This window comes from Athene cunicularia (assembly GCF_003259725.1).
Source record: "Athene cunicularia isolate RWA chromosome 2 unlocalized genomic scaffold, athCun1 chr2_part2, whole genome shotgun sequence".
Classification (NCBI taxonomy): domain Eukaryota; kingdom Metazoa; phylum Chordata; class Aves; order Strigiformes; family Strigidae; genus Athene; species Athene cunicularia.
In genome coordinates this window covers 5,629,651-5,645,903 of record NW_020799096.1, presented here as the reverse complement: position 1 = coordinate 5,645,903, position 16,253 = coordinate 5,629,651, and the positions used below count along the sequence as shown (strand labels likewise).

General features: G+C 41.5%; 1 protein-coding gene across 2 annotated transcripts in view; it reads right to left on the bottom strand.

Moving 5' to 3' along the window:
* Positions 1 to 4,255: 4,255 nt before the first annotated feature.
* Positions 4,256 to 16,253, bottom strand: part of AOAH (acyloxyacyl hydrolase) — an 82,202-nt gene continuing 70,204 nt past the window's right edge. For both annotated transcript variants that reach the window (XM_026844014.1, XM_026844015.1), the window contains 3 exons: positions 14,898 to 14,994; positions 11,045 to 11,121; positions 4,256 to 4,884 (listed from right to left, as the gene is read on the bottom strand). In XM_026844014.1, the coding sequence (XP_026699815.1) occupies positions 4,756 to 4,884; positions 11,045 to 11,121; positions 14,898 to 14,994 (303 nt within the window). In that variant the 3' untranslated portion in view covers positions 4,256 to 4,755. The remainder of the gene's footprint in view (positions 4,885 to 11,044; positions 11,122 to 14,897; positions 14,995 to 16,253) is intronic.

Here is a 16,253-nt window from a genome sequence, read left to right as displayed (position 1 = left end):
CCTAAAAAAAGAACTTAAAGGAAAACATGAGAAGTCCTCTGGATCACTTATGCTTTAAATTTGAGAGAGTATTTAACATTATATGGGACTATGTTATGCAGTATTTTTTTTTTCACTTTAAGAATTTTAAAACTTTTTTACTTCCTAGCTTTTGAGTATGGTAGGAAGCAATTAGTTGTTTCTAAATGTGCTAAATATTTATGCAAGTCCTTTTTTTGGAAGTCTTATTTAGCTAAGTACATTCTCTTCTTTAAACAACTAAATTATTGCAGGAAATCACACTTCAGGGCAGGAAGAGGGGGGCAAGCTAGTGAGAAAACAAGCTTACTAGATAACTCAGCTCCCTGAAAGCATAGCTCAGTTCTCTAACAAGGATGGTGCTGAAGCATAAGATTTAATATTGGAGGGTTTGAGGTTTTTTTAATGTTCAGGCATAGAAGTTACAAGTAAATTTAATTCTACAACATGCAGTATAGGTATTTCTTGCTTGTACAGTGTCCTTGTGGTCAGAACAAAATATGTACAATATAGTCACGCTAATTCTGCAATTTCTCATGCAAACTGGTATAGATAAATACATGGCATGTACACTATATGGTTTACAGGTGTGGATTATGTATGCAGTGTGTTGCACTTTGATAGAAACGGAAGGTCTTGAATATTTTTGTTAGGACTGCTATATAAAAAACGAAACAACAAACAAAACCCAATTAGTTTTTGAATTGTGTATGTTAGTATTTCCTGGGACTTGTGGTTCGTACAAGCTAAAGTTCTCCATTTGAGAACCCAGGAATAGGATGTAAAAGTGCTTTTTTTTTTTTTTTTTTTTTCTTTGATAAGACTACAAAGCTGCTATACACCAACTAATACTCCGCTGGCTGAAAATATGGGTCTTCCTCCCCCTCATAGACTTATCCATAAATGCAGATAAAAATAGTACTTCAGACCCATCATTAAAATTGCAAAACTTCTCAGTTAAAACTTGCAATTTTTACAGCTTTGCACTGGGCTTAGTGAAATACTATCTCATTACTTCACTACTGCAAATGGAACAGTGGAATACTTAAAATTGCTATTGCTGTTATATATTCACACTTGAAACACTAAATTCTGTCAGCTTATACTCTTTTCATCCTGCCACTTTTGTACTTCCTTTTAAATCTAGTTTTCTGATGTCTTTTAAAATTTCCAAACTATGTATTGAGATTTATTTTATTCATTTAAAATAAAGAATAAAACACTTTCTGCTTTTTTGGCCATCATCTATACATTTGAGACCCTAGTTCATAGGCTAAAGAAGAAAAGCTGGACTCCACACAATGTTTAAGAAAGGATTCTATTCAGTAGGTCTATCCTGAAATACCAGTTGACTTAGGAAGATAATGTGATGCCACAGGGGTAGGTAGCATCGAATTTTGTAATGGAAGGCCAGATTGTCTATGGACAGTTCCCACATGAATGCAGAAGCTGTGAGAGACCAGCAGCTCATCAGGTACGAGGAGGAGAGATTGTTCTTTTCTCTTGTGACAGAGACACAGCAGTAGAGTAGTGATGCGACAGGGACAGGGGGTGAGCAAATTTTATTTGTAGATACGCAGTAGACTGTCTGTTAAACTTTGAAGTGGATGTAAATAAAAATCATTAAGTATAAAATTGCAAAATGAGGCCATGGAAAGGTGTTAAGATTGGAACTGGATATATACAAGGGAATGACATTTTTATTTAGGCTAATTGGCCTATTGTCCATTGTAGAAACTAATCTGTGTTTGTTCATTGCCCAAGATGAAAAGTTGTCCTAATCAAGGAAAGGTATAAAGTGTAGCAAGTGATGTAAGTTAGAGAAGCTGACCTGGAGGGAGATCTGCTGTCTCCCCTCTTCCCCTGCTCTTTTAAGGGTGAGCTGTGGAAAAGTTTTCCAAAACACTGACAAACCTATTTTTCCATGCTTGTAGCAGATCATTTTCAAAGAGGCAAGACTGTGAGTTCAAACAGCTTCAGGAAGCTATATATGTTCTACACCTCAAAACCAGTTCCTACTCTCCGATTTCAAACAAAGCTTTAAGTTTTGTAAAAACAGTTTATGAACAGAATAGCATCACTTGCAATGTGTTGGAACTAGCCAGTGACATAATCCCTTCTGTATTCATGTGTTCTAACACTCACCCAAAATAGACCTTGACAGGCCGTTCTTCCTAGATGTTTATACTGCAATAAAATTTCATGGAACTCAGCTTTCCAAGATAAACTATTTGCTGTTTATTTTTCTCTTCCCTGCGTATTTGTCACCTTCAACCAACCTAAGTACCAGGAGACAGTTAAGCTAATGGAATAGACTAGGATTCATAGTTCCTGCTTTAGAATAAGTAAGCTTTTTCAGAAACATTTCTTTAAATATAGGACATTTATTTTTAGAGTGGTACTGCGAAGTGATTGATGGTTGGGGGTGCAGATCTTTGGCTGGTTTTTTGCATTCCTTGAAATAATGGAGAAACATAGTGGTTGTAAAAGCTGATGGCTTAATAGGCTCGAAATTCATCTTTATTTGCAAATGGCTACTGCATCAGCTACAAATGAAGTTTCTGCATACAACCTAATTCTGAACTGCAGAGCTCTCCTCCGAGGCAGGAGCACATACGGTTTGGTTAGTGTTCCTTCAGCCAGGGGCAACCCCTTTTCATGAAGTCCCTCAGTCACCACCTATCAAGCTCAGAGCAGTTATACTGGGCAAATCTGAGAGCTTTGCTTGGGATTCAGCTGTGGGGGGTTTCAGGTTGTCTTTGAGAAGATGCTATTCTAATCTTATAAGAAAGCTTTTTTTTCCATTGTTCAGATTCAAGATGTTCACTAATAAGAAAGTCTATAAATGGAAAATGCTTTGCTCTGGGCAGTGAAGCTTATTTTAGCTGAGGAAATTTCAATTTTACTAGCTTGTAAAACTCCTAATTGGCATTATTAAATCCCAACCTCAAATGAAATACAATCATTTGCAATGAGATTGCCTGAAAATTTGGCTTCTAAACACATACTGTTCCCTTCCCCCTTTAATTGCTACATTTCCATATTTTGGTGTAGAGGAAATTATCTGATATTCTGTAATTATTGTCTATGCTGTACTTGGTCTATAGTAAAACCACATGGATCCACTTGTTTCGGTCCTTGTGGTTTTTTTAATGAAAGATAGGAAGCCTGAATAGGTAATAAAAAATAGTTAGGTTTTACCTATAGTTCTACCTGTCCAGTGTGCATCAAATGTTATGCTGTTTGGTGGAGAGAATTTGTATAGGAATCAGGAAGCTTTCATTTTTCTTCTAATGCTAAATAGTCTTCCTCAGGCATGCCTCTGTGGAGTTGAAACTGTTTCTTGGGAGACTGGATATTTTGGTAACATCTAAATGCCTTGAATGAATTGGGGCCTTGTGTGTAAGTATCACTCAATTACAGAACGTATTCCCTTTCGCTTTTCTAAAGTAGGTGACTTGAATATTCTACTTAAATGTTAGTGGCTGTCCCAAAGGAATCTTTATCTTAATAAAAGATGAGGCACTGACTGTACTCTTAAAAAAAAAAAAAAAGAGGAGGATATAGGATAGCAATAATAAGTGATTCAACCAAAATAGCATTATCTAAGTCATCCTCTGCCTAATAAAAATACTGTGCAGATGCCTCCTACAGCCCTGGTTGGTGTGTGAAGGTCCATACACAGCCAGGCCTTCTCCTTTAGTCTGGGCCACTACCTGAGAGCTGGCTCAGGGGTGACAAGGAGCGTGGTCAGAGCAAAGAGCAGAGCAAGTCTACCCAAGCTTTGGCTGGTTTGGATGGGGTTTAGTCATGTCATGTTAACACTTTCTTTTTACCAGATTTTTTTTCACCTGTAATTAATGCTATTTTATGCTGTCTGATCCCTTTATCAGCAGTAAGGTTATGAGTAGGGTAGAGATATCTCTATTTTTTTTTAAATATTTATGTCTTTATTTTTCTAAGAGCATTGAATAAGCTGGTGAGAAAACTAGTAATTCTCAACCTTCAAGCTTGTGTATGAAGTAGTGCAGGTAAGGGCTGCCCAGTGTCTTCAGTGATTCCCTGGTTCATGCTTGTAAAAGATAGGGGACAGGGTATTCAAATTTTTAAAAGTAACCTGTTTTGAATACATGAAGGGTTGTCAAGTCACTGTCTTGTTAATGGGGAGGAAGAGAACCAGTGCTCAGTCGGCCTGCACTGATGCTGCCAGGCAAATCAAAATTCTAGCACCTTGTTATTCCTGGCACATTTTAATAAGCAAATGACAGCTAAATAATGTATTGACAGTCAGGGCAATTATATACACACAATTTATGACAACGTAATGAGTTTGGGGGGTCTGTCCTTCCCCCTTTTTCAGATCAGATTAGCCATTGAAAGAGTACAAATGGAAAGCCCAGAAATAATGTCCTGTAGGGGGGAAAAAAAAAAAAAAAAAGGTAAGGCTAGAAGTTTCCTATATATGGAAAAAAATTGAATGAATTTGCAAACCAGTACAAGAAATGGTCTAGCTGGCAGGTATCCTTTGATTTTTATTTTTGTTGCTCCACAGAAAAAGCATAGCCTACTTGTGCAGGTAAGATACAAACTGAAAAGAATGCTGTTGTGTTATGTCCACTGCTACTGGCTCTGATAACTTGCCCTCCTTTTTTTGTGTGTGTCTTTAATCATCTTGTTTCAAAAAATGCACTGGGAAGCATCATCATAAACCGTGTCAGGGCTCTGGCAGTTTGGAAGTCAGTGTCCACCTTGGTCTTTGAATATAGCTTCAATCTGGTCGTTGAATGGATTTTCTTTTCCAAGTACTTGAGGCCATTCACGTAGTGCCTTCTGCCAGGTAATGCTTGTTCCAAGGGCTGCAGCAATCTGCAAACAGCACAGATACTATCAATTTCTTGTGCCCCTATAATGTAGTTGTTTCATTCTAGCATTTAGGAGACCCTACCATAAAGAAAATTCTGTATAACCGTATGATGGACTGTAATATCTAACAAAAAAAATTATCCCATTCCAGCCACTTGAACAGGAGAAAATCCTTCTGAACAGTAAAAATAAGGTGAGGACCATATATCTGCACTTCCCTGACCAGTCATTCAGTCTAATTATAATTTCCAAACACTTCCTGATGCCTGTGATGCCTGGTCCACAAACTTCTGTTCAAAAGCCCTAGAGTCTGATTTTATTTTTTTCCCCAAAACAATATTTTGAAAGTATTTAAAAAGTACCAGTTGGATATAATGCATAAAACTCTTGCAAGTCCAAAGGAATTCATGCTCCTAAATGCCTCTTAGAGTTCTAATAAATATTCTCTCTGCTATCCTGTAAGGAGACCACAGGTGTTGAGGAAAAAAAGGCTCAAATATACGTAGGTTCAAATGCTGTAAGTTTGTGACTGCTCTTGGTTGTCTTCAGAGCTTTTTTATCATGAGACCTGCAGAAATGGTAAAATAGCTTTTCTCCTTAGTATCAGAATTGCTCCAGCTTTCATAGAGGTTTTTGCCCTAAAAGTTATGCACCAAAGAGAAATTGTACCTGCTGTATTGCCAGAGTAAAAAACATCAAGGGCAACAGAAAGGGGAAGAGAGAACAGCCTGCTTCTCCTTTAACCAAGTCTTCACACCCTGCTAATGCACTTTTGTTTCAATTTCTGACCTACAATTATATTTTACTTATATGGTAACTATACTTTCAACCCTAAAACTCACTCTAATGTTGATTGTAATTCTGAGGTTTAAGTTGAGCTAACAAAGCCTTTTTAAAGGGCCAAGATGGGTTTCTGAAATCAAACTATTTCAAAACTATCACTTTGGAGTTTAGGAACAGAGTGGAGACTTCGGAGAATTTTCATGTGTTTCTTTTTAAATCCTGTGCTTTTGAAAGCAGCTGTAATGATGGGCCAGAAGACAAAAACCTTTCTTTTATTCAGAGCTCATGTACAAAGAGACATATTTGTAGGGTGGAAGCTCTTAGACTCTGGTCACTTGAGGTCTTTTTAAACTAATGGACGAACTGGGGCAGGGGAGAGGGATAGGGGAGATTGTGCAATAGGGTGTTTTCTCCCAGTTGTAATTTCTAAAGTGACCAAACACGGTTATCCTGGGACACCCTATGGGTGCCAGAGGGCTGAGACCCATCTGTCAGAGTGGTCCATTGTGCATGGTAGTCTCCAAACCTCCTTCATAAGTTCCTCAGCCTTCCATATGTTTCTTAGCAGGGTGGGTTCCTTGGTTTGTTTAAAAACCCCTACCTCTGCAAAGGTATCCGTGGAGGTATGCTCTATAGTGTTTGGACTACTGTTCACTGCAATTTAAGGCATATCTGTTTAGACTGCCCTATATTATGGAGGTCCTGCTCAGACATAATTTCATGCAGTCCTGAAGATTTTGATAATTTAATCTGGATGAATACGGTGGCACCGTATTCACGGTGGCAGAGAAGGGTTTGTGATTCTAGAAATCATTTTTCTCATAGGTCTTTTTTAAATTCCAAAGCTCTTGTGTTTTGATACCTGCTGCAATTCATATGTGGTTTTGTAATTAATTTTTTTTGCAAAGACGACAATCCCTAAGCAATTTTTTTAAAGGAAATATTGCCCATTCCTCAAAGAACTCTGGGTGACTGCGACTGGGACGTAGCTGTGTTATTTCAGCAGCTTCTGGCTATCTGTTTTCTCCTGCACCTAAGTGGTGATGGACATGCTTCTCAGCAAAGTGTAAATACCCAAATCATCTGATACGTGTCACTTCAGCTTTTTCTCTCTTTTTTTTTTTTTTTTTTTTTTTTTTTTCTGGCTAGAATGTGATTTGCTATGACTTAAGGAAAAAAAAGGGAGAAGCTAATCACACTCAAGCTGTGCTTTTCTGCCTGTACATAATCATTAAGAATCTTCCAAGCGTCTCAGGTTCCAGTTTGTGATGCTCAGGGCTTTCGTGTTCTCCCTGGTAACATCATAAAAAGCAAGAAATGAAGCTGTTTATGCAGGATCCTGTTGAAATGCATGGCCCTGTCATCCAAATACGGCAATCAGCTGTTCTAGAGAGCAGGGATGTCCTTGAAGCCATCTGGCATTCACAAGGATTTGCAGTGAAATTTCATAGTAAGGAAGACATGCTGAAGAAAATCCCTGGTCTCCCTCTATAGCTAATGAGAAGAGAAAGTCAGATTTCTTCCAAGGATAACTGAGCTGGACTTCAGGGAACAATGTCTCAAAGACAACTCTAGAGGGAACTTAGGAGGACTGAGTGATGCACTTCGCTTTTAGGTGTTAAAAGTAAATGGTGTGAATTTCCTCCACCTACGACCTGAGCTGGGTGTTTTGGAAAAAAAACCCTCATGGAGCCCAATTTTAGCTTCGAAACTTGAGGAATGCAGTTATGCCAAGAATGAGTGTTTTGTTTTCAGCCTTCTGTTTTGCAACTCAATAAAACATCCAGGAAACTCCTTTCCCCTCCAAGAAATTTGCAGTAAGGGAATGTGGTTCTGGGCCTGGCTAAACAAATGAGCACTTGGTGTTTATCCCTTCTTTCAAGGGTTTTTAAATATAAAATACTGCCTGAAGTGGGGACGATGGGGGCTAGTGTTTCCTACCTGACTATCTTAACCTAGCCTTTTTCTGCATGAAAAAATAGAGTATGTCTAATGGGATGTGAGAGTGTTGCCTTTTTTCTTATTGTTTCCTCCTAACTTGCAATGAAAAATATGCAAGCCTCAGTTAGGAAGGTTCAGTTCCCTCCCACATCCCTCCTGCATGGCTGGACCACTGGACTACTGGATATACATGCTGATGCCTGTTTCTGCCATGTTTATACCAGCAGAATTTTATTTATTTTTTTTTAAATGAAGGAGTCAGCACATAAATGGCAGGGGCTGACATCAGACACCAGTTTATTCTGCCCACTTCTGTATCATAAAAACTAGAGATCATGGTACACTTCCAGCTCACCCTTGGCAGAGAGGGGTACTGCGGTTCTCATATCCCAAACTCCAAAGTTTCTCTGCATCTGAAGGCAAGACCTATAATGCTTCCCATGGGGTGCTAGTCTTTTCAAAATTTTCTGAATATTTTTCAAGTTCTTTGAGACCATCAGAGAGAAAATTCAGTAGGAATGCACAGGCTGGGTCTTATCTGTTGTGTTTGTCAGGCTGTATGTTAAGCATAGGGAATAGCTGCAGAGGTTGAAGTAAGAGCCACCATTCACTTGACTGCATGGCATCAATCCTCTCCCGCTAGGCAGCTCTATACAGTGTCCAGAGGCTTCCACACTGGTAGAAAGTAAAACTTTAAATAAAACTAGTATGTGGAGTGAGTGAATTGTTTATCATCTCTCTCAAGTGTACTCTTAAATATCCCTCTCTGCTCACACATCCCCTTCTTTGTATTAAGAGAGCCACTCTTTTGGAGCAGAGTCCTATGTCTTAGTCCAAATAGTGGTATGCTGATAACAGACTTCTGTATACTAGCAGGAAAAGAAAAATGGATTTAAAGCAGTGGATGTTTGGATAAGGCTAATTAATAAATCCTAGAAGGACAATAACTCACTTGAAGTGAGGCATATCTACAGCTGGCACCTTGACTGTAAGGAAAAATGTACCTATAAAAGCATTAACGTCATCCTAACAGCAGGAGGGGGAGATTGTAACCACTGCAGGATGCCAGATCCAAAGGGAGTGAAATATGGCAGCACTTGGCTGGATCCTGCAGCTCAGCACTCGGGGGATGTGTGTAGGTTTGCAGCTACCATTCAGTGCCCTTTTGTAATTTTCTTTTGCCTTAGGCAGGATCTCTTTAAAGTAAATACTTGCTGCCTTCAGCTCTGTGCTACCTTCTCACTGCTGGTGGGATATAGGATGTGGGCATGAGCCTGGATGAAAAGCTGTGACCCAGTGAGCTTGGCTATTGTGGTGACCCGTTTCTGGGGGTTAGAAGAAGCCTCAGGCCAGCCTTGGGGTAAGACAGAAAAATAATGAAAAGATCCTTTCTTCACTCCAGACTCTTCGTATTGCAGTTTCCCCAGATGGCAGGGTTGGGAAAGGGGTTCATTTCATCACTGTTTTCACTCTCATTTTGCTTGCCAAGTTTTTTCTAATTGTTTGCTTGCAAAAGGCCTGGAGCAAGAAATCCAGACACTTTTTCAACATCCCCAGGCCATGGGCTCCTGCTTTCATTCAGTTATCACCTGGTACTGTGGTAGCCAGGCAGGAATTTCTGCTGTGAAGGAGTCCCTCTTTGAACAGGAGGCTCTTTTGACTTGGCAAGGCTAAGCAAGCCACCGTGTTGCTCCAGCTGACCACCAGAGGTATAAAAGATAGCAACTAAAGCACATGTTTTGCCTTTGGACTTCCCCCTGCATGTCTCCCCTGGCTGAACTGACAGCACAGTCCATGTGGAAACTGCTGAAATGCTGGAATCCATCAGCGCTTGCCACGCGCCCATTGAAGTGCTTCTCCACGGACTGCCCTTTCCCACATGCAAGAGAGCATCGCATCAGGTTATTTGGTGATTGGGGTTTGGGAGTGAATATATGTGGGGTGTTAGCTCACGTCACAGAACCAGACCATAAATTCACCCTGTGCTTTTGAGCAGGGGGAGCTGCCAGGCAGCACTGCCGACAGCTGGGCAGTGGCTCGGTCATGCTGGGGTGGAGGAGGGCACACAGCTGCAAGTGCAGAGGAAGTCAGTGGTGCCCTAGACAACAGCTTTTGCTAAACTGTTCTTGCCATGGCATAGAGCTGGTGCCACACACTACAAAAACATTAATGAGGAATGTCACTCCTCCTCTCAGCTGCCGCCCAGACCTGTGCCCCTGGGCAGGGCAGGGATGGTGGGAGTGGAGCTGTCTGCTTTGGAGGGCACATTTCCCTCCTAGCAGCAGGTAGCAAGAAACTTCTAGACCCATTGCTAAGTACATGGGATGGAGAGCAGCTTCTGCTAGGCAGAGCCCTCTGGCAGAGAATGGAATATCACCACTCCATCCCACCCACCTCCCGCAATTTGCCCCTTTCTAATTTAGCCCAGACTAGTTCTTGCTCCAAAGAGTCAAGGTTGAAAAGCATGTGAAACAGGAGTGGTCTTTGGTTTTGGTGTCTGTCCACCACCCCATGGTGTCTTAGTGGCTGGGGATGACATTGTTGCAGCTGGCAGGAGTTTCCCAGGCAGGTTTTGTGCCCGCTGTCATGAGCCATTGCTGCTACAGGCTGTACGCAGGATTTCAGGTCTCATGCAGTTTTTCTCGAGGCAGTATGGGGAAGGCTGGCTGCTGTTTTGCTTTGCATATGTGTTTGAAATCTGAAACTAGTGTATAGAAAAGCAGTTGGCTTTGTTTGTAGCTGACTGTAAAACATACTCTCTCCATGCTTTTTACAGAGTCAGAAAAACTACTCTGAAGTGAATATGGTGGGAACCAGGCAACCTCACACTAGGTTATCAAACACAAGCAAGGACTTAGAGCAGAGCAGCTGCTTCTCCTTCCCTTTCATTTATTTCTGACTGTAAACCTTCCCCTGCCACCTGTCCTTGGAGACCAAGCAGGAGGGAGAAAGCTTCTTCATAATATGCAACTCCAGAGCATAAAACAATTTCAATGTACAGCTTCAAAAAGAAAGCTTTGTTCCAGGCTACGATGGGGAAACCCGTGGCCTTGGGGGCTGCAGGGCAGGGGCAGGGCTGGAGGGTCCTCTCAGGTTTTCACAATGGTGTATTGCTGCCCTGATCCTGCAAAACTCCCACAGGTGTTTGAGCAGGCAGGTAGCCAGCCTACGAGGCAAGGATCTGGTTTTCTGGCTTAAAACCTCTTTGGTCAGGGTACTGGTTACTAGTGGAAGAAAGCAGCAGAAGACCTCGCAGGAGTTAAAGCAGAGTGCAGACAGCTGAAACAGAGATGTCTGCTCTGGGGCTAAGGCCATCATCTCTTTTAAAAGAGAAATCTCCCAAACCTGCATCCCCACGGCTACTGACCGGGTGCCTCGGGCAGTAACCCGCGCTGGCATCCCACCTGCTCCCTCCCCTCTCTTGGGACTGGGTTTTTACCTGGCTGGGGTGGAAGCCGTCAACTGGTTCGATCAGCTGCCAGGGCTCACCTCCCATCTTGCGCCATTCCTCGGCCGCTGCAAATAACATAAGCAAAGAGGTTATCGCTGCTGAGCACGTAGGCGCTCGCCTGGAGAGGTACCCCCCCTCTTTCTCAAAGCACCACTGTATTTTTAAGCACATGACAACTCTGCATGAAGATTATGATAATTCATATAAAGTTGTCAGAGCCAATATTGTGTACAATCCCCTCTCCTCGGGGCAGTATTTAAGCCTTTATTGTTAATTTTTTTCTCTGTAGTATTTATGCAAGGAAGCGCTTTGAACATAAATGATCGTAAAACATTTCACTTTCCCTCACAACTGAGATAGATGCTGTAGCAAGTAAAGCTGTAAATTATTTAATACTGATTTAATACTTTTGCTTTTCCCATTTTAGTTGCATCTTCAGCAGTGAAACAAAATAGATAAAGAAAATAGTGCTTTTTAGAGAAAGAGATGGTAACACACTCTTTGCATGGGCTGATGTGTGCTGGAATAGACTGTCATTTTCAGTTACTTCTCTTCTGAGCAGTCTTTTTCAAGTCCAACAAAATAACCTTTTGAATTACATGAGCATGACATTTAATGCAAATGATGCTGTGCTGTAAACCCCAGAGCCATTAGACAAGTAAAAAGCTTTCTCTCTTCAAAAGGGCTGTGAAGTGATCAAACATGGGACTAGTGGCTATGGCATTAACAGACTGTAAATTCAATAATTTCTTCTATAATGACAGATTAAGAATTCTTAATAGCATTATGTAAGCATCCTGTCAGGAGGAAAATGTTCTCTATTCAAGCACCACCGTTTTGACGTAGACTCACTGCTGTTCGTTGAACCCTGGCTATTGTGTGAAAAAGCAATGTCTGGGTCCCCACACTAAATTTGAATTCATAGAAGGGTGATATTCCTGCTTTGACTATAGAAACCTACTTGAGATGCTTTAGTCAACACCCTAAGTAATCTGTTTCAAGACACAGGCACTAGATCATTGTTTCAAATTGGCAATACGTTAGGCACAACACATATTCACCTTAGATTACACAACAGAACACACGTATAGATGCACAAATTGAATTTGCTTAACTCCTTACATATGATGCCGTACATTGAGTACAAGGCCGTGTACTGTGTTTTACTTTATAGAGGGACTACTGTTCCCATGCGAGAAATAGCAGAGGACTAAGTAAAATAGGTAAGGTTTATACCAAGATAGGTGAATTTAGACCATTATATTTGACCTCCAAAAATACTAGAACACTTGAAAAAATACCCACCAAGTGAGTATGTCCAGAGTTTGTCTTAAAAGTGCCTACTGCCTAGGCTAGAGCTTGCTCCCATCCAGACCAAGAAAAAGCCAAAACAAGCAATCCCTATTCCCCTATTTATTTCACTGTTTCCTAAAGAAACCACTACGTTCTTCAGCCAAAGGCAACATCTGAGCTTGAACGTCCATCTAAATCTAGAATAAACACTAGCATACTCAGATTTTACTCCAAGAAAGCTGGGAGCTGCTGTGTATATATATGTCCAAGCCAGTCTGAAATCGATGTACTCATCACAATGTGCAACCGCTGCTAAATATTTGATGTCTGGAGAGTTTAGGGGAGGATTTGTGCTCACTTCAGAAAGAGACCAGAAAAGTAGGTCAGCAGCCTTAGCTGGCTTTTGAGTACACTCACGAACTGACAGCTTTCCTGACGGCAAGCTCAAATTGTTGGCTCCAGAGCTGCAGGAAACTTTGCAAAGTGTCTTTCAGAGCTGATGTTTGTATGTGCGTGTGTGATTTTGTTTACCTCATTTATTTAACGCGATGTAATCAAGAACAGCAAATTATATTAAGATGTTTCTTTTCATGAAAGCAAATAAATTACCTAAAGTTAGTCATTTAACTTATTAAAGTGATTTGCCTACCCAGCAGGTAGTTTGTTCCAAATCCTAGTGACTTGTTAAATATTAAGTATCTGAGGCAAAAACAGCAAAGAGACTTGGACAGCCTGAAACTCTGTGCTACAACATCGAACTTGACAGTTGAGGCCACCTTTCTGAGACAAAGTTTTGGCCAGAAAGACTCCATCTCCCGTCCTTCTTTCTTTACCTCCTCCTCCATATAGTCTGCATGGGACCCAGAACCAGCTTCCTGAATTGGGTCATGTAGTATAAAATAAGTTTGTGAATTTTGATAAGATTTGGCTGCAAAATGAGATTTGTACAATTGTCTTAGGTGCCTTGGCAGCTTCATGCTTTCAAGGACAGCCAGGCAGTAATGGGGAGAGGTGTTAGAGATGTACATTTTGAAGTAGCCAGGGTGATTCTGTCCCTTCTTGGCTGTGATTTTAGCTGTCTGCATGCTGTCATTTAAAATAGAGTCCTCAGGCAAAATTTTTCAAGAAGGACCAACATGGAATCATCTATGTGAACATATAAACAAGGAAATGCATATCAGGGGTTTTTTTCCCATTATTATATACTATGTTTTTAATGTAAAAATTCAGGCTATTGGGGAAGGACCCCGGGTGGCCAGGGCTGGAGCTCCTGCACCATGAAAGGAGGCTGAGGGACAGGGATGGTTCACCCTGGGGAAGAGCCTACAGGGAGGCGATGAGGACAGGGCCGGTCTCTTCACAGCAGTGCACAGTAGGAGGGGGAGAGACAACGGGCATAAATTGAAACATGTGAGATTCAGGCTGGATACAGGGAAAAAGCTGTTTTCCTACCTTCCCATCACTATCTAACTACTTGAATATGTTGTCCACCTCAATTCCTCAACCCATGCTGATGCTTTTTTTAAAAAGAGATAACGAGTGTGTTTCTGCTTGTGACAGAACTGAGCTGATTCTGGGTGATCCCTCAAGCTGGACCCATGCATATCGCATGAGGGAAGCAGAGCTGAGGGGGTCCGGGGACAGGCATCTGTCCTCAGCCTCATAAGGACACCATCCACTCACGAGCATGGTAAGAAGGAAAAGTTTCTGGTTCTTTTATTTTTTTCAAGTGTCAGTTGAGGAAGGAAGTGATTTAGGTAATGCGCTCATCTACTGTCACTTAAGATCACAGCAGGATGAGTTTCGTAAGCTCTTCAAGTCAAAAGTTACAACAGTATGTAGGTGCTTAAGGCAGCGTAGGAAATAAGCCAGTTCTTCCTGGGAGAGGCGCTTCTACTTTTGAAATCAGTGAATTAAGAGAGGGTGGTTGTGTTATTCAGGCAGGAAAACTGTCTGACAGAGTTCTCCTTCCTGAGGCACTGCTCATCCCAGGGGAGGCAATATGAAGCCTGGTCAGTGATATAGTACACTACAGCTCATGGAGACCACCTTCACTGCAGATATGCCATCTCCAGTCTAGATGACCCGCTACAAAAGCAATGATCAAAAATAAAACCAAATCTTATGGACTGAGATAGGTTTGAGATTTTTTTTTTTTTTTTAATCAGCCTGAGAAGCTGTAGGGGACAAGTAAGAGGCATTTTTAGCAGAGGCTCATCTGCTGTTGCTGTTCCCTCACCACTGACACCCCCTGCCACCCAAGTGCAAATGGCCAGTGTGCTGCACACTGGGGTCGTGGGTGCTGGCAGCCAGGATCAGTGAGGAGGCTGTGGTCCCCAGGCTGATGGTGGGGTCTTGTCTTACCCCAACCAGGGAAGCTGGGAGATGTCATTAAGAGTCCCCCATTGGCCCCAGCCCTGACAGTAGGGTCACCTGGCCTGGCTGGCTTTGCTGCACTTCTCCCATTACAGAGTTAAAACATGAGGAGCATATTAGCAGCCCAGCACTTGACTAAATGCTTCATGAGAAAGAAGAAAAAGCAACTTACTTTGTCTCAGTGGGAAATCCATATAGAAAACATCAAAGTTGGTGAATTTCTCAGATCTCGCTATTTCTTTCAGGACATTGGAAAGTTGTAAAGCTCTCTGCAAAAAAAGCAAGCAATTTAATGATGATTCATTGCTACTCACGCTGCTTTGCATGGATTCAGCTTTTGTCACCGATGCGTGGTCAGGAATTCGAAAGCTAATGTTGCCATTTTAGCTGTGGGAAAGGAGGTGAGATGGGGTGCTTCACCCTAACATAGACTTGCAGGAGCACCACCAGCCTTTGGGCTCCCCAGCTCCCCATGCATCACTGCAGGTTGCACTGAGGCCTCAGCTGATGCCGTAAGTTTAAAACAGCATATAGTTATTTTACTGGAGACCTCTTCTAGTAGTGTCTCTATGCCTATATAAATATTGCGAATTTCTTGGTTTTGGAGACCTCTTGATGAGTGGCAGCCCAGTCACTTCCATTCCTCTTAAAGAAAACTGAAACTTTTTGTACAATAAAAATGTTCTCTCTCCCATTATCTTTCCCACTACTGTGTTGTGGGTGCTAACATTTATCTAGCCAGACCAAATACTGCTCTTACATTCAGCAGAGTAAATTACCTCCATTGAGCATCTACCTAACTGATATATCCAGTGTGATTTCTACAGCTGTAACAGAGATCAGGATCTCCTAAATATTTAAATTGTGCAGTTTGGATAATAACATAGACAATTAGTTTCAGACAGGGGCTCAGAAAGAAGATTAATTCATACCCTGCAGACATACGAGTTGTTCATGGACGGAAGTTACATGTACTATATGGTCTCTGGTTTTGGTAGGAATACATAAGCTGCATTCCTGCAAAGATTTAGGGGTGTGCTTAATTGCCTTCTCTGAAGTCAAGAGGGACAGGACATAAAATGAAACACATATGTAAGCCTTGGTGAAATTAAGGCCATATATTTTGTTTAGTGAATGCAAACATTAATACAACTATACACAGAGATGACACCTGTGATGATATTTGTTTACTGGCTCTTTTATGTGGCTGCAAGGTGTTGCTGGGATAAAAAATCAGCTTGTATCGTAAGGGAGTAAGTGCCGATATTATGTGACATTCACTTCTGCAGCCAGATTTTTAGGGTGAGCTTTAATACATCGCTGTTCTGTCTGTTCCCATTCCTTCACTGAGCCTGGATGCTCCTTGGTCACACCATCTGGTGATTAAATCCACAGAAATGTGTCTGAGGAAGATTAGCACAAGTCCCAAATGATGACAGGGTAAGGCTCTTGCTCTCAGGGCCTGCTCCCACTGCCAGCGATATCTGTGCAGTTGGCTTTTCATACTCACAGCTACACAATTCACAAG